At 45.1% G+C, this 25,198-nt stretch overlaps 1 protein-coding gene across 7 annotated transcripts in view; it reads left to right on the plus strand.

The window, feature by feature from the left end:
• The first annotated feature begins 10,386 nt into the window (after positions 1 to 10,386).
• The window catches only part of DENND5B (DENN domain containing 5B), a 105,002-nt gene continuing 90,190 nt past the window's right edge, over positions 10,387 to 25,198 (plus strand). For 3 of the 7 annotated variants that reach the window (XM_048301003.1, XM_048301002.1, XM_048301005.1), the window contains exon 1: positions 10,388 to 10,543. In XM_048301003.1, the coding sequence (XP_048156960.1) occupies positions 10,432 to 10,543 (112 nt within the window). In that variant the 5' untranslated portion in view covers positions 10,388 to 10,431. Of the gene's footprint in view, positions 10,544 to 25,198 lie in introns of all 7 variants that reach the window. The other 4 variants (XM_048301000.1, XM_048301001.1, XM_048301006.1 and 1 more) reach the window with 2 other exon arrangements.

The following is a 25,198-nucleotide window of genomic DNA, read 5'->3' on the forward strand; positions in this document are numbered from 1 at the left end:
GAAGCAAGTCATTATCAGAGTGTAGCTGGTGCAAGTCGCTAAGGTAAAATTGAAGGTGAGAGCTGTGGCTAGGTAAGGGAGAGGCAATTCAGTTATTCTGTCATGCCTTCAGCTACAATCCAATTTTAGAATAATAGTACATCTTTTGCAATTGAAGAATAGACATCTTAACAACAATCACATATTACCTGTGATGTGTCTTGAAAGCACTATATGTGCTTTTCATAGCATTACCTTCCCCCTTGCCAGCTGCATTGGGTTAGGAGCAGGAAGTAGCAGCAGCTAGCAGAGGTGAAGACATCAAGCACCTTCTAGCAGTGGAGGCAAGAAGGGGAATTTGTAAGGTGCAGCTATTTTTCAGAGTGGAGGTGGGGTGATGAAGTGAGGAGAAACTGTATTAATCTGATCCTTGTGCGGCTGTAGTTTCAGGTTTTCTGGCATAGAAAATCTCTCCTCTGTGAGAGCCTTGATGCTAAGAGTGAGAAGTTGAAAACTATTATCTCTGAGCTCATTCTTGATTTTGTCTTTTGTTCATGTCTGTGATTAAAGTATTCTTGGCCTTAGCTGGCTGGATTTATTCATGAGCAGTCAGACACAAGAGTATTTTTATAGCGTGAATGAAGATTGGAAAGATGCACAGAGTTAGGTGGCTTGTGCTTCTCTTTAGCGTATTTTTGGATATTTTTTTTTCTCTTAAAACTAGAGGGTTGATATTTTCAAGCCCTGTTTTTGAACAGTTGAAATCTCCTTGAGCTAATGGGACTTTGGCTCTTCAGCAATGACCCTTGGGCTCCTGAATTTCAGGTCCCAGCAATATTTTGTGACAATCAGCTGAGTAATGGTCATGCCTGGCATCAGAGCACTCATTTGTTTGGGGTTGTTATCATTGTTTTTGGTGGGTTTTGTGTGAGTGTTCCTGCAAAGCCCTGAAGGATGATGGAAGCTGAGTGTATATGGGCAGCCGGGGAAAAAGGCTGCTTAGGCACCATGGAGTGTCTCTATGGGGTCTCCAGGCAACAGGTAGATAAGTATTGCTGAATGATACAAAGACATTCTTCATGACCTCACCCCTCCTGACTTCCTGGGACAGTAAAACCCATCCCATCTGCCTTCCCTGTGGCTTTGTCCCACATTCCCTCCACGTGTGATGGACGAAGGGCGATATGCAAATCTCATTATTTCAGTGTATTTATTAGTCCTTAGCTCCTCCCAGACAGGCAGAAACAGTGTCAAAGACCAGAGCTAAGGCAACACTGAGTCTGGAGAATGAGATCATGACCACCAGCTGGGGCCCTAATGCAAGGGATGCTTCCTATGCTTGGCTCTCTTTCCTGCTGAGTAGGCTGGATTCACTATTGTGTTTAAACCTCTAATTCTTCTTCTGACTAATTTCTTCTCTTTTTTCCAGGTAGAGTAATTGATCCAGCTTGTTCCAGAAACAAATTCTGAAACCATAGTACCTTTGGTCATCTGATTTTAAGGATCATGCTAACAGCCACTGGCGCCAAGGCATAAGGTAAGCAAATCAGGCTTTCAAGGAGCTGCATCAGTTCACAGCAGCTGATTTGATTTTGCAATTCAAAGGTTTTAGTTTTCCACCGGTGTTCAGAGCCCGGCACCAGCAGAGCTCTTCCTTTCACCTTCCACATGGTAGTCTGCCAAAAAATTGGACCTGGAGACAGAGAAAGCAATGGAGATCTGAGACAGACAAATAGACAGGTGGTGCTTACTCTCTAGAGCATCTAGAGGAAGCTCTTTGCTGAGGACCTGATACAACAGGCTTCCTCTTTTAGCTGATGTTTGCTATTGTATTTTGGGAGGGTGTCAGGGTCCTCAAGCAACTTAGTTGTGAGTCAGGGTCATGCTATGTCGGGACCTGTGCTATTCATTATTTTGCATTAATATCCAGAGGATAGGGAAAACAAGTGATACCACTGCAAGGAAAGGAATGGACAAAAAACTCCCCTGCAACACCAGCCAGCTCCCTCACACGATGAACAGGGCGAAACTGAAGTTGGATGTGACCAAGGACAGAATAGCTACTGTTTATGCAATGGAGGCATGGGAAGGTCATAAGGGGTTGAAAAAATTTAGTCTTTGAAACTCCTCTCAATTTTCATTGGTATCCTACAAAGCATTAGCTCCACTGGCTTTCCCATCCATGCTTATGCAGCATATCCTCTAAAATGGGGTGTTTGGCATACCTGTCCTTCAGGATACAGGCAACTCTGTCACTTTTACATCAATAGATTTCAAACACACTTGTGAATAGATGAATCAGTGGGATTGAGGATTTCAAAGGTCTTTTCCAATCTAAACAATTCTGTAGGGTTGGTTTGTAAAACAATTCAAGCTGACATAGCCTGTATATAATGTCTTCGTGTATTTTAAGCTTCTCCAAGTTCAGTGTGTTGGCAGTACACTGCAATTTCTTTCCCTGCAGCAGAGGACATGGTGCAGTGACACCCAAATGGCTTGTTGGGAGCAGGCTTGCTTCCAGCTGGACCTGTTACCTGCAAGGCTGGGCAGGTTGCACGGGGAGCTGCTTGGACAACTCCTTGTCACATCTCCCAGGGCTCCTAAGAGCAAAGGGAGCCTGAGAACCCCCAGCCTTGTGCTGTGTGATCTCACATCTTGGGTTTTATCAGCTGAGGTGTCAAGCTTCAATGCAAGCAGCTGCATCGAGTGGAAGCAGCAGTGTCACTGTGACCCTAAAGCTCTGTCACTGTGACAGCAGTGTCACCGTGACCCTCTGCAGCTGTGGCACCATGAACTGGTGCTGGGGGAGCCAGGACAGGAGCACCTGCAGGAGAACTAATCCTCAATCTGAATAAATGGCCCAAGAATAATGAAGCATACAGGCTCTGTTGTCTTCCAGACAAGAAGGTAGCACTTCTGCCACTGAAATCAGCACATCTCAGCTGTGTGTGCTGAGTATCAGGGCCTTGAAGGCACTAATGGGTCCTACTGGGCCTGACTCTCCCCACACCCTGCCCACAGCCCAGGATCCTATTTCAGCACCTCTGGGGCTGTCAGTCCTTGCCCAAGCAATGTTGCTGCAGGGCTGGTTTCTAGCTCCCCACAGTCCTGCTCAGCCCATTCATGGACTCCCAACAAGCCATCCCCCTCCCCCTGGCCATCCCAAGGTTGTGTTTCCAGTCTGGCTCCCTTCAGTGTCACCCATGGGCTGACATCAGAGTTGGAGCTGCCAGGCACTCTGACAGTGCCTGGCACCAAAGGTTGCTGATCATCTCTTGCCTTCATCCCTGCCAGGTAGTGTTGAGCACCAGGAAGACAATGGCTCTGATTTAGCTGGGAAAATACTTTTTACTGGGTTTTCCCAGTAACAGCTGAATTTTAGCCTGGAGGGAGGTGCTGAGCTAGCCCATTGCCACATTAGACAGTGTCAAATGCTCCCACCCCCAAAGGATGTGCTTGATGGGAACGGCTGGAATTGCTCAGCACGGATCCGGGCTTAAATAAGTTGTGACTGTTGCTTTGCAAGGAAGTCACTAAGAAACACGATCCTCAAGGAGAAGCAAACTCCTTTGATCTCTGTCCTTCTGGTTGAGCTCCTCTGTGTGAGCTGGGAGCTGATTTCCAGTAAAGCATGAGCACAGTCAGCCAGCACAGAAAAGCTGCAGTGTAGCTGCTGTCAGTAACTCTCCTAAGCAGCAAGTACTGTAAGGAGATGTGCTGTTCTTGGGAATGAGGAATAAGTGGCAGAAATATATGGATGAACCTGTGGATGTAAAGGTTTAGATTTTTGCTAAAAGCACTAGTAAGGGAATTGAAACAGACCCTTGATTAGTATGAACTCCTTCTAGATTCATAACATAACATCACTGCAATGATGTGAACACAGAGTACAGAGCAAAGGCAGTCCTTGCTAAATGGCATAACAATTCACGATGCATATTCATCGCAGGAAATACTTTTCATCCGTCCTTGATTGCATGTTGTATATTGGCTATGGATTCGATGGCTTTGGATTTCTTTAGCATGCCCTTGGGCTTTCAAGTGTGCTAGGATGCATTGTAATGTAGATGCAGGGTGTCTGGCACTTCTTACTGAATGAGGCTTCAAAGGGAAGTTGGAATCAGACTCTAATTATATTTGTAATAACGCCAAAGGCATTTTGACAAATCGATTACCTGCTGTTCATGGACAGACTTTGTCCTGGGCACTTGAAACCGTGGGGTTGGTTCACACTTCCACTGGTATTGGCAGACATGGGACTACCTGATTTTTGGTAACTGAGATAAAGGCAGGCAATATTTGTGACTAGGCTTTGAACACAGTGCTGTTACTCAGGTACATGTGCCAGCTTGAATGCATCTTCTCTGGAAGCTTTCCCAGCACCAGAGATCGTCTGACTGGGAGCACAGACCACTGTCACAGCTGTGCCTGAACCCCTGCCACTGCAGACAATATTGCTGTGGGCATGTGGTCCAAGCAGCTTGCCAGGATCCCCTCATGCCTTTCTCCTTGCCACAATATGTGCCTTTGAAGGTCTAGTGCTTCTTTTTAAAGAAGCCTACAGCCTTTTCCTCATGCTTTACGTGAGCAGGTGTATTATGTTGCAAGACTCCTATCTTCTCAGGTCTTTCCCAAGCAGACAGTTTGTAAGTTACTGGGGTCCTGGAGCACTGAAAACAGAGGAATTGGAGTTTAGAGGCAGGGAAACAAACACCTTCAGCAGAGAGCAGAAATTAATTTGAAAAGAAGAACAGAGGTTTGCTGTCCTCACTGAATGCCCGCCTCATCTCAGGCCTGGTGTGAAAGGCATCTGTCAGCAGACGATGATGTTGGGACGCGTGAGCTGGAGGGACTCAGCATCGGGGCTGCTGCCCATGTAGAGGTGCATCTGCCTCATGGTGCAATGCCATCGGGGCTGGCCTGGGGAACAATAGAGCTTTGTGCCTGGCAGATGTTCAAGGCAGTGTTTGCTTTCTTTTCCTGAGGCCAGTTGAAACATAGGGAGTGCACTGACCTGATTTGCAAAAGGGTGTCTGGTTCTTCTGCAAGCCAGGTTACAAGCAATTTGGCCAAGGTAATGCAGCGAGTGAGTGATGCTGTCAGAGATAGATGGAAGTCTCTGTGTGGGTGCTTTAGCTTGATGATCCCAGCACAACACCTCCATTAGTGCATGACATGCTAGTGATTTATCCAAGCAGTACTATGCTGATTACGTTTTATCTCAGTAGCAGTTGGGAACAGTCTGTGTGTCTTCTACATCCAAAGAGCAGAAAATGTACCTTTAGTCTGAGCAAAATATGATCTTTGACCCCAGGGTCTTGGCACTGAACCTCACAAAAGGTGATGGTTACATATGATCCCTCTCCTGACTTCATGGAGTGAGGGACTGGAGCAAGCCCTCACCTAATGGGTGGCTTGGCAGGAGGAAGTGCATCTCACAAGCTCAGCACAGAATCACAGGCAGAAGTGGAGGAAAACGGCAGGAGTCACCACAGATTTTTGCCATACCGTGCCACTGAACACATGGAGAGGAAAGAGCGGGGTGGTGAAGGACACAAACCTCCAGAAACCAGGCATGGCAACGGCAGGACTTGCCTAGGAGCTGTTTCTAAGGCGGTGTTCAAAGTCTGAAGTCTGTGTGCCCTATCTGCCTGGGGGGGTTGCTGTCACTTCCCCCCTCCAAGACTAAACCCTTGAGGAGGCAGATTCAGGCTGGGGGGAGGTTTGAAAGGCCAGAGAGGAGGCCAGCCCTAAAGCAGAGGGGCCCCCTCAGCAGAGGGATGAGCTGCATGCTGAGAAGCCTGGCTTGCAGCATGATGATGATGTGAATGAAAACAGACAACACAGTTCCATCGCTGCCTATGTTTTGGGATCTGTTTGCTTGCTGATGGTGAACTGGATGGACTCAGGAAAGGCAGACAAGGCTACAGATTTGTTTGTGAAGGATGCAGTGGGAACATAGAGCCAGTCCCAAGAAGGAGGGGGGAAAGAAAGTGCAATAAACTATTGCATAATTTGTTGCCTCATGAAACCTGTCCCTCAAGGATCCTCTCAGAAAGCAGATAAGACTGGAATGCATCTATATGTGTTTGCAATGCAAGGGCATGTGTATGATAAAAGTACATAAAATTAATAAAATGCAATGGTCTACAATAGGGAATTAGAGATTTAAAACCTTCAAATTTTAAATCACAGAAGCTTCAGAGGTCCTATGGCAGAGATGCTAGAATGTAATCACCTTTTACTTTATCTGTAAGTCTGCTGTATGAATAATAATTACACAATGTGACAGAGGAAAGCCATGTGCTTTTATTCAAGTTTAATCTTTATAGGTACAAGGCAGGTATAGAAGGTGAGCTACTTGCTTTAATGGTATTATAATTTGATTAGATATTAGAATATGTGCCTGCAGTATCTGCTTTCTAAGCAACGATGGATTGGGCTGGAGGAAGTGTTCTTTGCTTTGTGCCTTATGGTTAGTGAGCTGGTTTATTTGGGTTTAGACCTTAAGGCAGCCAACACTTTTCCCATGCTCTAAGCAGTCTTCTTGCATAAGCTCAGAGAATGGAAATTGCACTCTTTATGAACCTCTCTATAAAATCTGCTGTTGTTTTTCCAACTTCTGCTATAGACACTTCTGCACTTCGTGCCAGAATGACTTGGATTTCAGTCTTACAGTCCATCATTAAGCCATCCTTATCCCATTTCTTTCAGGTGACTATTCACATCCAGCTCCTTGTGAAGGAGCTGACAACACTGCTCAACTGAAAGTCAGCCAAGAGTTGAAATGTTCTGAGCATTACAAACGTTCGTATTGCATCTTAGTGGTTTTCCTTCCTTCCACCCTACAGGATCTCATGACCCCATAGATACTAGAGCAGGACAGGAGAGGCTTTCAATGGAAAATCAATGTGGCTTGGCAGCTTGTGAAAGATCTTCAAGAGGGAACTATAGAGCTGTATGGAGGAGTGAGCAATCTATCACAGCAGCATGATTTCTAATTCATGGAAGAATGATGAAGAAAATAGAAAGTGAAGCAGCAGTGTCACAGCAAGGAGAAGGGATGTAACCTTTAAAAAGCAGGTTTTTCCACCCCTCTGAAGCATTGGGCATTGGCTTCTTGCAGAAGTAGGACAAAGAGCTTGATGGTCTGATCTTTTATGGCAGATCCTAAGGGCAGGGAGAGCTGACATGCTTGTTAGCATTTGACCCAGTTTAAACTAACGGGTTCTGAGGAACAAAGACTCACTGAGAAGTTACTGAGAGGGAAACCTGAACCAAATTGACATTGAGAGAAATATTCATAGCAACTAGAGATACAAGTACTTAAGGAAGAAGAATTCTGCCAAGCGAAAACCTTCCCTGGCTTTGTTGTACCAGTGGCAGTCCAGCTGGTGAAGGGACAAAGCTGCAGCCACGGGAAGAGCAGATCAAAGTAAAAAGTCCCAGGCAGATCTGGTCTATTCCAGTAAGTTTTTTGTGCTTCTCCCAGTCTGAAATTCTCAGTCCTGCCTTATCCCTGTTCCTTGGAGGAGCATGTAAGAAGTTCTGACACTGCTTTGTGCTCTGATGTGCCAGGGACAAACCTTATCTCCCTGGGGTTATTGTTAACATGATTTGAATAGAGGACATCCATCCTATCCAGGTCCCTTGTGGAACTTTAACACTTTTTGTTGGTGAAAGGAAAAAATGCTCAATATCCCACCCAGTTATCTCTGATCATCCCAGATGTACCTCATGGCACAATCCTATTAGACACTACTGTACAAAAGTTTTTCCATGGCATTTGGCTGATTAATGAGTATGTGCAGCACTTTGTGATGCTTTTAGGCCTCATCTTTGTTTTTCTCTTGCTCTTGCAAGAAGCTCCACAGCACCTTTGTGGACCTGCTGAGACTTCTGTAAAATTTAAGCACTCAATGTTGTAAGTAGAGCAGAAGTATTGAAAGCAGGGCAGCCTTTTTAGGGAGGCACTAGCGATCAGTACAAGGTGGGTTTGGATGGTGAAAAGACAACCAAAATGCCTAGATTCTGGTAAAATCTCTTAAAAGCTACTGTTTCCTTGGGATGAGAGCCAGGATGGAGGGGAAAAAAACCCCATGAGAATGAAAAAGAGTTACCCAAAGGCAGCGTGCAGTATCCAAAGCTAGATCAGCTTGGAGGGAAAGACTGAAAGAACTTAGATGGAGGGGTTTAGGCAAGAAAATCCAGGCCCAGGGACATATAATATGGCTTACCAGAGCCCAGGCAAGCTGGGTCTGCTGGCCCTGCTTGGCAAAAATCTGAGTGGTCTCATTAGGATGACTTTTGTGCCCAGAAGATCAGTTGTCTTAGGAGAAGAAATCACTGCTCCCACAAAATTCCCCCACAAAAAAAGTGTCTGTGGGAGCTGTATGTATAGCAGTGGGAGCTCAACCTCACAGCTAACCCAGCAAGAATGAGTTTATTAATTTTATACCTCCAATCCTATGTATTGTGCTTTGTCCTCTTGTTTAATGCTATATGCACTACTGATTTTATTGAGGTTGAGATGTCTGTGCACTGAACGTTATTCAAGCAAAAAATACTGTCCTGTACAGAAGACAGATAAAGCAAAGCAATCTAGAACCAGCTGTTACTTAAGGTAAAAAAAGTCAGAACCATTGTGTTAATTTTCAGGTTATTTTTAGAGCAGTCTTAATTCATATATCCTTTAGAGAGGCTGATGAAGCCTCTGTCCTGGACTTCCTGGAGACACCCATGCCACTGGGCCTCAAAAACCAGAGATATCTACAATAAGAGTACTTGGTTTTGAGTGAGAGTCAGAGACTGACTTGTCAAGCTCTTATCATCTGACCTAAAGCTGAATAAGCAAATACATACAAGTTAATAAACAAACCAAACTAAATAAAACAACCTAGCTCTGGAGCAAAGTCGAGAAAATGACTAGTCTCACTGAAAATTTCTCTGTGGCTCTAGCAAGGTTCAGGTTGTTACTGAGTGCTGCAACTACAAGAATTCGAGATTGTGAGAAAGGGTTAATCTTCTTTTTATTTTTATTTTTAAAAAATTTTTTTAGTTGGACATTGGGGTTGTTGGAAAGGGAGAAAATTGGTTTAGCTCTTGTCTGCTTTCACTACAACACTACAGGAAGCTAAGAAATAAAAGGGCATAAAATTTGTTAATTTGACGGGGTGAAGAGAGATGCTGACCTAGGTGGCTTCCAGGTCAGAATAGTTACTCCATGTACCTCCATAAAATGACACATTCCTTGTAGGCATTTTCTTATCTAAGGCACTTGTTGAACAAGGACAAATGTAAACCATATAAAGAAAATATGTGATTCGCACTTCTAAGAGGAAAAATAAAGGGGTCATAGGAGTCCGCAGTAAGCAAATGACGAGACTGTAATTACTATAGAGGGCATGGACCAAGACCAGTAAACAGATGAAACACAAAAGGATAAAAGTAAAAATATTGATTTCTGCCAACAACCTCCTTATGATATCCAGATGTCAGAATTATCGGCATATGCGGGGATCTCATCGCTTTGGAGAAAAAAAAAAAAAATAGAACTTCAAAAGAATCATCTCTGCCCCTGTAAAAGTAGGCACCGCTCCTGGACGGAGCTGCCAGTATTCTGACACCGGGTGATCGTATGGAGAAGGATTCGAGCAGTGGGGGTAAAATAACGCTGATTTCTTTCTGGACGCTGCAGAATGGCTAGTAAATCTTAAATAAACTAGGAACGAAGCAATATTTTAGATTTTTGCTTTGACACGGAGTGCGGGTGGCGAAGAAATAGCTCTCCCGTAACGTGGTACGGGTGCCATCCATCACGGAGCGGGGATGGAGACTGCACAAAAGCAATCCGCCGCGGGTGCTGGCTGGCGCGTCCACATTCGGGTGGGGAGGAGAAGAAGCCGTTTCCCCCGGCAGGATTCCCGCAGGAAGCGCTCAGCGCAGCCCGGGCGCCGGGCGGGGCTCGGCCCGTTCCGGCAGCAGGGCCCCGGGAGCTCCCTCCCGGGGCGGGGGGGAAGAGACATTCCCGGTAGGAAGCGGCACCGTCTTCTACTTTATTTAAATAAAGCCAGCCTCTCCTGCTCACACGTGGGGGCGGGGGAGCCTTAAGCTTTAATCGCATATCCCACGTATTGCAGATACAACGGCTGACAAAGCCGCCCGCGGCTCCCCCGACACGCCGGGAATGCCCGGCCGAGGCGCGGGGCGGGGGCGGCCGCCCAGGGTTTAAATGCCCCGCGGGGGCGGTCCGGCGGCGCGGCACGTCCCGCCCGTCCCCGCCCCGCTCAGCTGACAGCGGGGCCGCCCGCTGGAGCCGCCGCTGCCGCCGCCGCTCGGTGCCCGCCTGCGCGACCCCGCCGGGAATGGGGGGCGGCGCGCCGTGACCGGCCCGCGGGCGCGCCCGAGCCGCGCTGCTGCCGCAGGGAGCCGCCGCCGGGAGCCGCCGGCGGGATGAGCGGGAGCGGCAACCCCGGGCCCGGCGCGGCGCCCTGCCGCTTCGCCCACTACTTCGTGCTGTGCGGCATCGACGCGGAGAGCGGGCTGGAGCCCGACGAGCTGGCAGGTGAGCGGCGCCGCCGGGAGGCCTCGCCCGCACCGCTGCGGCTCGCCGGGCGCTTGGGATGCGCTGCCTCAAAATGTCTGCTCCCCCCGAGGAGGGGAGGAGGAGGGGTCGCCGCGCCGGTGGGAGCCGCAGGGAGAGGGCCACTTTGAAAGATAAAGCATCCTCCGGAGGGGCTGTTGGAGCATCCCCTCGAGGGCAGCTCCCGCCGGGCGGCGGGGGGCTTTGGCCGCCGGGATGCGCCGTCCCCCGCAGGCCGGGCTCCGCTGACCCGCGGCTCGCCCGGGTCCCTGATGGTGGCGAGGACAGACAGCCCCCGGCGGGTGGGCGCAGCGACCCGGCCGCGGCCAGCGGGGTGCGACTGGCGGGAGAGGGGAGCCCAGGGTTACGGAATGGGAGGGAGCCGAATGACCGAGCTTTCTGCCGGGGCAGATGCATTTTCTTCAGTATCTGCACTGGAAAGGGGGGGGAGGGGTCTGGGAAGAGCTGAATAAATTAATAGAATCGCATCTTTATTATACTGGTTTATTCACGTCTTATGCCTATTCAGAAAGAGTCTTCCTGCATCCTTCCTTCCTTCCCCCTCCACCCCAAGAATGTTACAGAAAAAAAAGAAACAAAACTATTGCTGTAGGGTCTAACACATTTTCTGAAATGTTTATTTTTGGTGGGTTCATGACTGGATATGAGCTGATTACGTTGGCATAAGGCAGCAGTTCTTCCTCAATGTCACTTTTGTTTATATAAAAGAAACTATTTAAATCAGGTTTTTACGTATAAAATTTGATCAACTTCAGGCTTAATAGCAGGGCTTCGTTGCGTGGAAGCTAAGCGTTTCTTCATGGAGTTATGAGTTCGGAAGTGCTTAAGTGCCAATGTTTGCCCATTCCCGTGCGTTCGCACTGCAGGCGAATGAGCTGTGCATGGCTGAAGTTGAAGGCAGCTGTAGCTGCCACAGTGAGCACCTCTGCCTGGTAATAGGATCCTGAGGATGGGGTCCTGGGGGTGGCATCCTAGTGAGGTCTCTGCAGCTATTGCATCAGGAAGTACCTTGCCTCCTGGTTGTGTAAGAGAAAGACATGATGATCTGTATCACTGATCAATGTACACTGGTTGAAGTTCATGTTTTTGTCACTTGTAAAAGGGGTGGATGCACATATCTTTCCAAGGAATGACTTTCCAAGGAACCTTATCTTAAAGCAGGGTAACTAAGTCTCTACCCTTTGCAGTGAGCACACACTGGAGATAGCCCTGGGATCTCCAAGTTGAAGCATTAGCCGAAGGTGCTTTCATCTCTTTGTTTTGTCACAAGTACTAGTGACCACAGTCGTGTATTTTCAGTTTTGCTGCTTTTAGCAGAAAACTCGTGGCTCGTGAGCCACCTCCCAGCTGATGGCATACAGGGTTTGATTTGCATGATATGACCTATTGGGGTTTCAGCTACCTAAACTGAGTCATCTCCAACTCTTGTATCTGAAAATAAACTATTTTTAAAGCTGTGTTGGCTGGTAGGCTGTGCCTTCCCTGATGTACCCAGACTTCCCAAGTTGTCTTTTGCTGATTCTTGCACCATTTCTCAGTGAGGTGCACAAGTATGTTCTTGGGGAGCACGGCTCAAGGACAGCCTGAGTGTGGTGGGTTTGTGCAATGTAGTGCCCCGACTACAGGGCTCATCTTCCATGGTCATTCAGTGGTTTTAGCTGAACTGCTCTGGCAATACTGAGCAGATTTCAAAGCTAAAGGAATCTCCCTCTTCGTTTTTCAGTAAAGGAAAGTAATTTTGGCACATCTAGGATATACCTATTTATAAAATAGAGTGCAGCTGTGAGTAATTTCAAAGAGAAATTACCAAAAGTAGTAATTTTTAAAGCAATGTCTTTGTAACTGGTTTAAACTAGGCAAGGTCCAGCAGTATGGTTTGGACATACAAACATTTTTGGTAATGCCAGTTCGGGAGGCATTCTTAATACCTTAGGAGGATTGGGATGTGATAGAGGAAGAAGTGGAGTAATAGAAATATGATGGGACTTAATATTGCCACTGAGCAATGTTATATTTTTAGGGACTCATGACAGGAGCTTTCTGCTATCAGCTGGGAGCTCAGCAGTGGGAAATGCTGGGGAGGAACAGGGAGTGCTGTGAGCCACAAATATAATACAGCCGTGGAAAAATTAACTCTGGTTTGAGATGTAGCTGAGAAAACATTTCTGTTAAAGCTTGGGGAGTACTAATGCCACTGTAGGCAGGCAGTAGTGAGAACCCGTCTAGAAATCTGTGTTACAGGTTTCAAAAACCAAGCTACTAGGACTGAATTCATTGTCAGAATGGGTGGGGAGAAAGATGCTTGAGGGAACAGAAAGTCTGTTGTATCACAGGAAACCCACAAATGGCTGTTCTTTCTAAAAATGTTCTTAAAACTCTGTAGAAGTAAATGATCCTGTTCTTTCAGTATTATGTAGAGGGATAGCTACATCTTGCTGTCCTTGTGCTTCAAGAGCTTGTTGAGGTAAGTCACAAGGCATCAATGAAAAGTTGCTGTGACTTAAGCTGCTGCGCAGATCATCCCCAGTTTAGCCAAAAAAAAGTAATCAAGAGCGTGCCTATCTCCAAACCCGTGAATCCCTTGGCAGCCGGTGTTCACAAAGCGCCGTGCTCGCCCCAGGTCTGCCTGATGGAGCTGTTCTGGGGCTGTGCAGAGGAGCAGGGGAAGGCACAAGAGGAGCTCTGCTGCAGCTCCGGAGGCCCCAGAGCCTCTCCTGTGAACAGAGAAGCAGTAGTTAGAAAATCCTCGAGGGATTTTCAGCTTTCAGATGGACTCGGTGGTGATGTGCTGAGACACAGGCAGCTCGCCGTGGTACGTGGCGTGCTAAGGAGCTGCCTGTGAGTCAGCTCTGCCGTCATCTGGAGATCCCTGACCTGTGCCCTGCCTTCTCTGGGGACAGCCCGGGGCTCTCCCCTCTGTGGAGGCTTTCCTTGCCCATGGCTTAAGCCCAAAATCTCTTTCCATAAAAAGTGTCTTCAATTAAAAACAACAACAAAAAAAAGACACCAAAAGATCCTCATCTACTGCATCGGGCATGAAGTGAGATGTTTCAGTCTTTGAAAGCAGGGCAAAGAACTGCTTTTCTAATTTTTCTTGTAGTATTGATAGGTCTGGTCAGAAAATGAAATAAAATCAACATTTATAGGTGTGTAGCATTTTGACATGTTTTTAGGGAAGAGTATTTTGTTTTATAGTTCTTGCTCCACTGGATGGATGCTCAGGGCTTAAAATAAGTTTGGTAGATGAGAATTTTCCACCAAGCAAATGGTTCATTTTCCTTAGATTATTTTTTTTTGTGTTTTGCATGTATGATGTTTTCTGGTACAGATTTTTTTTTTTTTTTTTGTAGTGACTTGCTCCACAGCTGGCTTTACAGATGGCTGATTTGGGGTTTTTAAGTGAACTAATTCTGAAGAGTTAAAAGCTGTTTACCTATTGCTCAACTTGGTAGTGTATCCAGGCAAACAACAAAATTGCGTATAGATTATGATGTTGTCAAAACACTTGTGGCCCTTATCACAAAGCTCTCACTCAAGGATGGAGGGGGAAAAAAACCTTTTTTTTTTTCCAGGCTCTTTCCAGGGACTTGAGGAAGGAAAGGAAACTATCTAAGGATTTCTTGGCACTTAATAGTTGGAGAGGTCATAAAAGAAAAGCAGGGTATTTAATTTGAAATGTCTTGAAAAGCATGAAAATTTCAGTATTGGTTTCAGTGCCCTGTTGAACTGCACTGAAGCAGGGTGATGGGAGCTTTTCTGTCATGTTTAGGGCTGATGGAAAATAAAGTTCAGTTCACTGTCCTCTTCATGCCTGGTTCTTTCAGGTAAAGCCATTTTGAGACTGTCAGCCCTGGAATTGCTTGTGCTTGAGTGAATTTGTTATAGTAAATATTTAACATTGCATTTAACAGAAAGACCTAATTCATTAAATTGTTCCTATAATATGTTTTGTCATACTACATGAACTTTATGTGCAGGGCACAAGGTTTCCTGGCTGTAGCAGCTTTTACCATTTGCTTGGGGAGCGTGTTAAAATTTGTAGTCTCTTGTTTGAGCATCACAAACTACAATTTAGAAAAATCCAAAATACATATGACTCAATTAAAAAGCAAATGAAATATATTTTATTGGGGAAGTAATTTAGTGCTCTGGAGGAAAGTAGGGAGAGAATTAAGGATGGGCATTTTGTTCTGAAGTGGAAGGACTGGTCTCCATTGAGGGTGCAGTTTGGAGGAAGAGAAGGTGCAGTAAACCAGCATGGGAGCTGGGGCTTGAAGGGCCATGTTGGATGGTGCCTTCTCCATCTTAGAACGTGAATATTGGTGGAATTGTGGTAGCCTGCTTGCTGTGTGAAAAGATTGATAGGATTTTTATAGGGTTTTTTCCACACAGGAACTGTAAATATTACCTCAAGACTGTGCTTATGATAAGGAGACATTCTAGTTATGGTGTCTTGTCTAGCAAACATATTTTACACTATCTAGTTTGGGCCATTGTGTAAAGATTCAATGTCTTTCTGCTCCATTCAGTGTATACTTGAAAACTGTAGAGAGCTTCATTCCTTTACTTTAAAGACCAAATCCTTTATTTTAACGGCCAGCAAAGCAGAGAGCAGATGCTAGTCATGCTCACTGAAAATGCTGAGTGTCTTGGGGGAAACGCACATTTCTTCTACCTCATGCTGTTTCCCTACAAATATCCAGATATTGGTAATTAATTTCCCTTCAATGAAATGTTGAAATCCAAACAGGGCATGCTGCAGTCTGGCTAGCTGTGCTTCTTATCTAGTAGGCTCTTATTTTTAGAAAGCCGAAAGACTTTTTCGTCCTTGCGTGTGCTTGGCACCTGCGCGCTCACGCCTTGCAGAGCCTCCCCACCGCCTTCACTGTTCTCCTTCGCGCTTCCTCCGTGCCAAGTCTGTGCGCGAAGTGCACTGCCAGAAAACTTGGTGGCATTACTACAGCGATACAACTTCTCGTGTGCGTGGCTTTTCTGAAAATAGGCAATTGGATTTTTTCCTAGTTTGCTGGAAATAGACTAAGAAGTTTCCCTTTACCGAGGAATATCTGAGCAGTTGCGATTCTTGTTCATGACTTACTCAGTTGGCACAAATGAAAAGCAGAAGTTTTGCTTTTCGTTTTTCAGTAAAGTCCAGATTTGCACAAAGCACTTTCAGAGGGATTGTCCAGGTGGATGAGAATGGTGCAAGTAGAGGCAGAGGTGGCTTATGCTGTTCAAGTTAACAAAACTTAACTTGCTCCTCAGAAGCAGCTGAAGTAGATTGCTTAGGATTTCTCGTCTTTGCAGGGCTTGTGGGAGGGATGGAATTCAAGCATTTCTCCAGCCCCCCTTAAGAAGTGATGCTCAAATGCAGCACTAAATCTTCTGACATTATAGCTGGAAAAAAGCAAGTGTCATGGATTAGGGATTGGATAGAGTGTCTGGCTTATTGAAGTAACTGTCATTTTTTGTGAACTGTCATGATAATAGTGAAATACTGCATTCATTTAGGAAACCTGTTTGATAAAAATCTAAGCCAGGTTAATATTTTGCTCATGTGAAACCAAATCTTATTCTGCATAAATAAAGTGTTGAGTTTCTAGTTAAAGGAATACAGAGATAATCCTTGCTTTCGGGATACCAAAATTGGGTGCTGAAACAGAAATAATGTTTCTGCTCTCTTCTACATCTTTAAAGGTGGTGGCATGGATAGTTGCTGTAATGGTTCATTCTTCACTTTTTTTTCTTTTTTTGGCTATTGGAGAAAACCAGAATTCCACTGTAATACCACAAAGATTTTAATTTTGTTTTTTTAAAAAATCTGAATTATGCATTAAAGACTTCGTTCCTATAGGAGGATTTCTGCAGCCAAAGGCAACAGTGCTTTTTATAAAGAGCTGTCAATATTATTGACAAGTATGATCTCCAGTTACAATAACCTTTAATAAGGAGTAACTCTCTTGCTCGCTTGGGTAACAGAGCATTTGTGGAATTGCTGATGGCTGTGACGTATTGCTATGTTTTAGTAATAGCACTTTCATTCTCTATCTGTATATATGCCAGAGAAATGCTGGATTTAAATGCTTGCCCAGTCCTGGTGTGATGATTCTGTTATACAGTTGCCTTCATCTAAGTTTTTTACACTGTATTCCTTTGAAAATAAGGTACTGATTGGGTTGGAAAAACATCATTATTCCTATCAATAGCACTGACTCACTAATGCTAAACCAAAGAGAATTTCTTGTACTTTGCTTGCCAGATAAGCTGCTGTTTTGATTTCCACTTAGAACGACTAAAGCCTCTTGCAGGCTCAGAGGCTGCTTGGCTGCCAGTGGCTGTTGCAGTAGCAGAGAAAAAGAAGGTGTGATAGTGTAGGTGGGGGGCTTTTTCGGTAAGAACCCCAGGAACTGCTCCATTAATATTGCTGGAGGTAGCCCTTTTCCTTCACACAGTGTAAACTGCAGTGGTAATCAAAGCAATGCCAGGCAGAATGGCTGAGCTGCTGTCCTTTATAAGAACGACCTAAATCCAGCCTAATCTTGTTCCTGCGCATCAGCCTGAAGTCACTGCTGGCCCCATCCTGGCGGCTTAGTGGTGCAGTGGCTCTGGAGAGACGGGGTCCCCGGGCTCACAGCCGCCTGCCTGGGGCACAGAGCTCTGAAAGACAAAGGTGGCACATCCCAGGGAGCGCGGCAGTGCCGGATCAGGCTCGGCATGGCTCTGTGTCTGCAGCGAGGGTATGGGCATGGTGGGTGGGAGCCTGAGGTCAGGGTCCCTGCTGCCAGGGGTAGAGGCTCCTGTGTCAACGTCCACCTCCACCCTGGTCCCCAGGGTGCTGGAGGATGGTGGCTTCTAGGGGAGGGCAATACCCACCACTCTGCAAACAGAAGAGCAGTACCCATAAATATGTCAGAATTGCTCAGGGCAGTGCGTGACTGTAGTATTGATTTCTCCGCTCAGCTGTTTTCCCATGTCCTCGCCAGAGCCATTTCCCAGTGCTGCAGGAGCTGTTCCAGTGCCCTGACACCCTTCCCACAGCTCGCCTGTGCCAATGCACAGCTCCATGTAGGAATAACTCCAAAATGAGCTGCTTCAGGAGAGGCTGAGCTGCACATAAGCAGCAAGGTTGTCAGGGCTCTCTTGCCTGCCTTCTTTCACCCGCTTGTCATGGACTAATCAAGTTGTCCTTAGTGCCAGCTCGTCCCTAAAACATGCTGGCAAGTGTACAGCCCGCAAAGCCTCTGCGTGGGCTGGCGCTGGATACGTGGCTGGCACACTGCTCCTGCTGCAGTTCTGGTCTGTTGCAATGAGGGCTGGAGTCAAGGAGAAATGTGAATGAAGGGGGAAAAAGCAGTGCGTGCACTTTGATGCTGTTAATGCTGTGGTCTTCGGCTGGTGCTGTTTGAGATCAATTAGGACCACTGACATATGTGGAAAGAACATTACAAGTAGCTTGTTCAGGCACCTCTGGTGTGCATGGAGAGGAACTCTGTGGAACATATGAACCTTCATATAGCCCACAATATTTTTTTTTTCTTCTCTGTTTTTATTTTTTCATTATCTACCTCTTAACCAGCAAATAGCAAAAATATATACAGTAGGAAAAATTGCATCGAGGAAAAACAAATTTGGTCAGGAAACAGTAAGCCTTTACTGTGGTGTTTTGATCACATTAGCCATATTGATAATCCCAAAAGTAATTAGGGAAGAAATGGTGATGGGTCATCATAGTAAAAGAAACATACTGAGGAGATGACTAACGCGTGGCAGACTGCTGAGGTGTCAGATACAGGCATGGCTGGAAGAAATTTCTGCTACATTATCGGTATGAAAATATAAACAGCTCCATTTGTGCTTCTTGCTTGGAGTCAAAGATAATTTTTACTCAGCTGTGTGATCATTGTATCTCAGCTGGGGGTTCTCTCATTAGGGTGTCCTAGGCTTGGTGGAGGTGCCTGGCTTGAAAATGTGAAGCCATTCTCCTTTGAGATGTGAGGTTTTGCTTCTACTTCCGTATCTACCCAAGCCATGAAAAATAATATCAAAACATCCAAGAAGATGCTTGAAGAGTGAAATGGAAAGAGTATTCCCATGCTAATACATACTCCATGGTTCGAAGGACTTTGCCAGATCTCAGTGACCTGCTTCAAGTGACAGTATAAAAATTGACTCTTAGTAGAATATAATATTGGAGTGAGGGGCCTGGTTTTGGTGGATCTGTAAAGAAAACTTGTTCTCTCACTGGAGAACAACCTTCACCCTTTCATACAAACATGTCAGCTGTTCTTGGTTTGTGTTCAGAGGCAATGTTAAATATGTCAGTCTTGTAGAGTGAGCACCCCCTTCAACCTGGAGCATGAATTTGACTTTGCTTTACAGTCATTTTAATAATCAAACTGCAGTAATAATTCTGGGATCTAGTAGCACTTTAAAAAAACTTAGCAAGCTTTATATCAAGCTTCATATGGGGTCAAATTCTGTGTTGAATCTGTGTGAGTGGTAAGTTGCGCAGCCTGAAAGCCAGAAGAATCCTCTGTCCACCCCCTTCTTGGCATTCTCTTGTCATGTTAAGGACTAACGTGTGGAAGGGTAAGGGGGCTTAATCTGAAGCACCATTCTGTGTAAACAATGACAGGATTAAACAAAAAAAAAAAGCCAAGCTCAACTGTCATGGGTGTGTAGTGGCTGCTGCTTTTCACGGATGGCTGAAATTATTTGTATAAATTTGCATTTTCCCCTCAGCATCTCTATAAACCTCTGCCCATTTCCATGCAGAGCTATTTTCACGTACAAGCGGATTGGCATGCGGTGGCACGCGATGTGGTGCCATGTGACCTGTGGTCACAGGAACTAGAGTTACAAGGAAAGTCAAGTATCACCACGTTTGCTCCTTACATGAGGCTGCCCAGGTGTCAGAGGTGCTTCAGGTCCCTTGTGGCTGAAAGACAAGAGGGCTGAGCTCTTCATATTGAAATGATGAAACCCAGCACTCGCTTATCTAGTAATTCCTCAATGAAATATTGATCAGATTGGCCAAGCAGCCTGCTTTGGACTCACCAGTGTTTGGGATGCAGCTGGAGCCTGCTGGGAGAGGATGCTGCTGTCATGGTCCAAATAGGTATTGCTTACACTGACTTCAGTTCTGCAATCCATGTCCTCACTGAGCTGGAGCCTGCCTGCAGGGTCCAAATCACTTGTTTAAGAGCCCCCCTCTCCTGCTTTTTCTCCAAATTGTTGCCGAGATTAATCCAGTCAGATGGTGTAAATACCTTCTGCTGGGCTCTCTGGTCTCCCCCGAGATGCTCAGGAAAGAGAATTGAGATTTTTTTGTTTTAAATTATGAAGTATTTGAGCAAAGAATGCAATATGCAATTGAATAAATATTTGGCTTTTCATTGTTGAGGGAGGGGAGGATTTGCTGATGAGTTAGTTATTGACACAATACTATTTTTCCATCAGCATTCCCTCTTGGTATTCTTGTTTGTTTTATGCTGTGCAATACTCTGACATGAATTTAAAATGAAGAACAATTTTATGCTTAGAAACAAAACACCAGCCCTATTAACACAGACTTTCTCTCAGTTGTGATGCTGGCTGGTGTGGAAAAGATAAAGGGCTGCTGCACTGTTTCTAGAATGGGACTTTTTTGTAATGTAGATGTTGTGCTTTATCACTTTGTTTATTCTTCAAGTATAACCATATGAAAATACACAGCACCAAGTATCTGAGGAAGAATCCCCACTTTTTGTTTAAAAAAAAGCCCAAACAAAACAAAAGAATCCAAACAAAACAAACAAAACCACTGAAAACACCCAACCCCCTAATATTTTGTGAGGATATGAAGATTAAATGCTGGTCATGACTCACAGTGCTTGAAAACTGCCAAGTGCTTTGTAAAAATGACTGATGGTAGATGTGTGCAAAGCTGTGAAGGGTGTATTCTGCTGTACATTGTGCCTTGTAGACACTGCAGGAATATTAAGGCCAGGAAGAATGGTATTACAGTGTCTTTAACGCACCCCTTTTGGGGTTGTCAGCCTTTGTCTGTAACTACTGTTGCTATGAATCTGTTAAGGGAGAACATTTATCTCTGGAGATCAGGATAGCAACTATTCAGCATGGATGGGTTAGGTGTTTAGCCTTTTCTCAAGATGATGCTGTTCAAGATAGGTTTCTCTTACAACATATTTGCAAATACGTTAACTCCTTCTGGCTTTAGTGAGTGTGATAGCAGATGTTGTTTGACTCTCTTAATTCAAGCAGGGATGCGTAGTCTAGTGTTTCTGTCTCAAACTGGGGAATGACCAAGAGTTAAAGAATCCTGGTGTGGGGAATGCTATTAAGTAATCATTTTTTTCCTGTATAAATGTGAACATCTGCATAGGGTGAGGCAGTTGTAGCTGTGGTCTGCTGTTGCACTCAGCAAAAGGAGAATGGTGATGGGAGATGCTAACTTTCACAATAGCAGTTCTGGGTAATAACTTACTGTCATTTCTATGCCCATGTGTTCATTTTCTCTCTACTTGGAGCTGTCCACAGGGTGGTGAGTTGAGTGGGGAAAGAAAGAACCCTGTTGCAATTTGCTCAGCCTAACACACTGTTAAAAAAACAACCAAAGAAAAATACCACTCTAGCTTAATGTGGGCAGAACTTCCCATGAAAACTCTGCCTTAATGAGCTCAGACCCCTCAGCCCTGCTTTGTCCCTGTCAGCAGGTGAGAAAGAGCCAAGGTCCCTGGCGCGGGTGCCCTGGCTGTGACCCAGGAGCTCGGGGCCCCTATTAGTTCAGCTCTTGTGCTTTCGGCGGGAATAAGAATGACAAAACATCTTGTCTGGGGGCCTGGATGTATTCATGCTCCTCGCCTGCAGGTCTGTGTTAGTGCTGGAAGAGCCATTTGTCCAGGAGCCAGGGAGAAAAGGCACAGATTTAGGTCTGTCCCAGAGAATTGCTCAGAGCAGCCATTGCAGTGGAGTGTCCAAGATATAGATCATATGTGATGGTGATAACGATCTGAAGGCTATTTGCAATTCAAAATCTGTATTGGGTTTCAGTTATTGGTTAATATTTTGTCAGCACTTTGTGACAATGACTTCTGTGTCCCAGTGTTGCTTGTGATGCACTGAATAACTCAAAAGGGAAGCTGACGCTAAGTAGGAGACCATCTGTGTTGTTAATAGTGTAGTGTTATCACACTCAAAACTCAGCTTGAGTGATTGATAACATGCTCACACTAGGCTTATTTCCTTTTTATTAAAAAAAAAAAAAGTCAAAATACCAACACCCCAAACGAATCTTATCCTTATCTACCAACTTCTGAGCACACAGGTCAATTTAATTTTGTCAGAGATGGATTGGAAAAGAGGGGGGACTTTTTTTTTTTTAAGTCCCTGCAGCTAGAGCAAAGATCCTAATTAACCTTCCAATAGTACAAAGGCTGCAGGAAAAGCAGCAGCACTTTCTAAAGGAAGGGAGGCCCCTCCACGTGGGTATCCTGGCAGGCTAATTGGCAGCCCCAGAGTTTGGATCCAAGCAGAGATCTGAGCAGAGCGTGCATTGCCTCCTGCCCATCTGGTGGGGTGGGGAGTGAAGGTAACTCCTGGTACTGAAGGGGAAGGAAGGAAGGAAGATCGGAGCTAACGGGCCTGTGTGAGCAAAAGGAGCTGCAGATGAGAGGACCACGATTTCTGTCCTGGCATCCTGTTGCATAATTCCTAGTGCTATTCACCCATACCTGTGAAACCCTACAGCTGTGTTAATGTCATCATTCTTAGTCTTTCTTGCTCAGTCTCAGCTCCAACAGGCAGTGGGAACAAAGCTATGTGTGGCAATAAATAGCAGTTCTAAGATGGTTGTTTTTAGGGTCCAAGTCCTCCCTCAAGCTCAACGGAAGAGTTTGACTGTGTTGGTACTATTGCATCCAGGCATGTCTATGGAAAAACACTTCTGTATTTTTTCAAAATGCACTGAATGGGAGATACAGAAGCAGAATATACTGGGGAAGAGAGTTCTTTACTATCTTTTTCTTTCCTTATCTTCCCCCTTCCTACACTCAAGAACAAAACAGCTCATCCTCATGCTTAATTGTTCTAAAATGCTGTTCTGACCTTTTTGATGATATTGTTAAGAACCATGATGTGTAGTCTGATATATTAGAGTGCTAATGATGCATTAGGAGTCATAAAACTGTATTAAGTGCATTAAATTTTGAGTAACGCCAGTAAAAGGCGCTGCAAGGGATGGCTAATCACTTTGCATTTATGAGTTGTCTTGGAAGTAAATGACAACATCCAGCTGAATCTGCCCGCTGAAATAGCCTAGAAGGAGACAGCATTGCCTTGCAGTGGAAGGTTGGCAATCCATGCTTGATTAATCTGCTCACACCAAAGTGGCACCACTCCATGCTTCCAGCAAGCTTGTAATAGATGAATGCATTAATGAGCCCCTGGGTAACCGAGACGACGCTCGGGGCCAGGGGATATGGGGAAGGATAAACATTGCTGACTCAGTTTCTCTTTCTTACATCACATATTTTTTCCAAACTGTGCTTAAGTGATTCCATTTTAAAGTGAGAGTATTAAAGTGCCTTTCTGCTGAACTAACAGTAGCAGAGCTATTTGTGTGGGTTTGACTGGCTGGGTTACTTAGGCCTTTTTGCTTCTCTGAACTTTCTTTACCTGAAAAATGTTATGATCTTCAGATGTGAAAGACTGACTCTTGGTTAGCTGTTGCTAGACCATGCTGAGTCTTTGTACTTTAGAGAGAGGGTGGGATCAAACCTCCCTCGGGGCCAGCCAAGTGATCCACTGAGCCATCATCATCTTTTGTGTGTATTCAATTAACTGGTTGGTAAAAATGTGCAGAGGCCTCTGAGGGCTGGTGACAATTTGTGGCCCAGAAGGTTTGGAAATTATTCTACCTTTGAGAGAAACAGTTTCAGGAGGCTACTTAGCTTTTGCAGGCTTGATTATCTTTAATTTTCATCGTCTGAATTTTAATAATATATTAATAATAATAAGAAGAAAGGAATTGCAGACTTTTGCATTCAGGAATTAAATTTCTGTTTTTCTTTCTTGTAGTGGCTTACTGACAATTGTCTTGCTAATGCATTTAAATTCTACTCCTTAAAAATGTATTAACTGGTTTATTTGTAGGAGGTCATCAGTTTCACAATATTGTATAAAACTGAAACCAAATCCTCCTGTCTGCAGCTGCAGTGTTAAACAGAGCATCATTGTCATGTGGTGAGCATGGCTGTCAAAACACTTCGGTCAAAGTGGGTAACATGAACAGTTCTTCTACATTAAATATTTATAGAAGAAAATGCAAACTCAGAAGGCTGCCAGCAGACAGACATACTGCTTAAATACATTGTTGTGGTGGCGAGGGCATGCATCTTTGCACTGCAGTGACCTGTTTCTCCTTGCTCATGGGCTCTACGGTGTGCTTTTTCTGCATGTGAACATATATGAAAAGGAACTGGAAATTTAAAGCTTCAAAAGGAAAACAGTAGCTTTGCACAAGTGATTTGCCTGCCAGCGTCCCCCAAAACGGTCTGTTCTGCTACAGCAACCACAGAAGAGCGCAGCACAAGCCTCTCTTGCGTGCCGGGCCTCGAGGGCCAGCACGTCTTTATTTCGGGTCCTCTGGTGCAAACAGGTGGTGAACTACAAGCGGCGAGATGCTGAGGAGAAAACCGTGTAATTAAATCTGGCACTGTAGTATAATAAATCTCTGTTGTATTCTTTGGCTTTCTAGACGCCTTTCGAGCAATACACAATGGCTGTGATTAATCACTGCTGTATTGTCTTAAATAATAAGCTTGAGCCTTTGGATAGGTGACATAATTTAGCTGTAATGAGCGTCAGCTTCGTGTGTTTGATCTCAATGCTTTGAATTTCAGTGTCGTTGTTGCCATGTCCTTGAGAGATTGTTTTATGCTGAAGAAAACCAGTAAAGGGGGGGGGGGGGGGGGATGGATGGGGAGCAATTTTTATGAGGGTGTGAAGAATCTGACCAAACTGTTGCTCTGAGGACACTGACTTTCTTGCTGTCTCTTGTTTTTAGATATGTGAGATGAAAGCAATTTGAATTCTTCATAAACTGGACCCACTGCTATGGAGAGAGATCTTTTCTTTGATAAAAGTATTCCTTGCTGGGAGGCGTCTGCTCAGAGTACCAGTGATGGGTGTTTCCTTTTGTGTGTCAAGATGCACCAAATAGCCATAGCAGGGAAAAGGCTTTTCAGTCCTTTCCACACCATCTCCTTGTTCGTCACCACCTCAGCAGGCTTCTCTGTTGTTTTCTCCCTTGACTGAAGGGAGCAGTTCTTTGATATGAGCTCCTATTTCTTCACATTGCCTGGATTCAGCTGGCAGACAAGAAAAAACATTGTATTCTCTTCCCTGCAGTACCTGTGAAGAGCTTTCCCCATCTCTGTGCTGTGTATCTGCACAGCTGGGAAGGGAGGGCTGAGAAGCTACAAAGCACATCAGACCTAATTATTCAGCCAGCATAAGGGCCTTTCTTTCCTGCTCGGGATATTCACTTTTGCCTGTGTGGGTAGTTTGACTAACAGAGCGTGCTGATCCCAAAGCCATTGCACTGCGACACATAAA

The sequence above is a fragment of the Corvus hawaiiensis genome, chromosome 4, assembly GCF_020740725.1.
Source record: "Corvus hawaiiensis isolate bCorHaw1 chromosome 4, bCorHaw1.pri.cur, whole genome shotgun sequence".
Taxonomy (NCBI): Eukaryota; Metazoa; Chordata; class Aves; order Passeriformes; family Corvidae; genus Corvus; species Corvus hawaiiensis.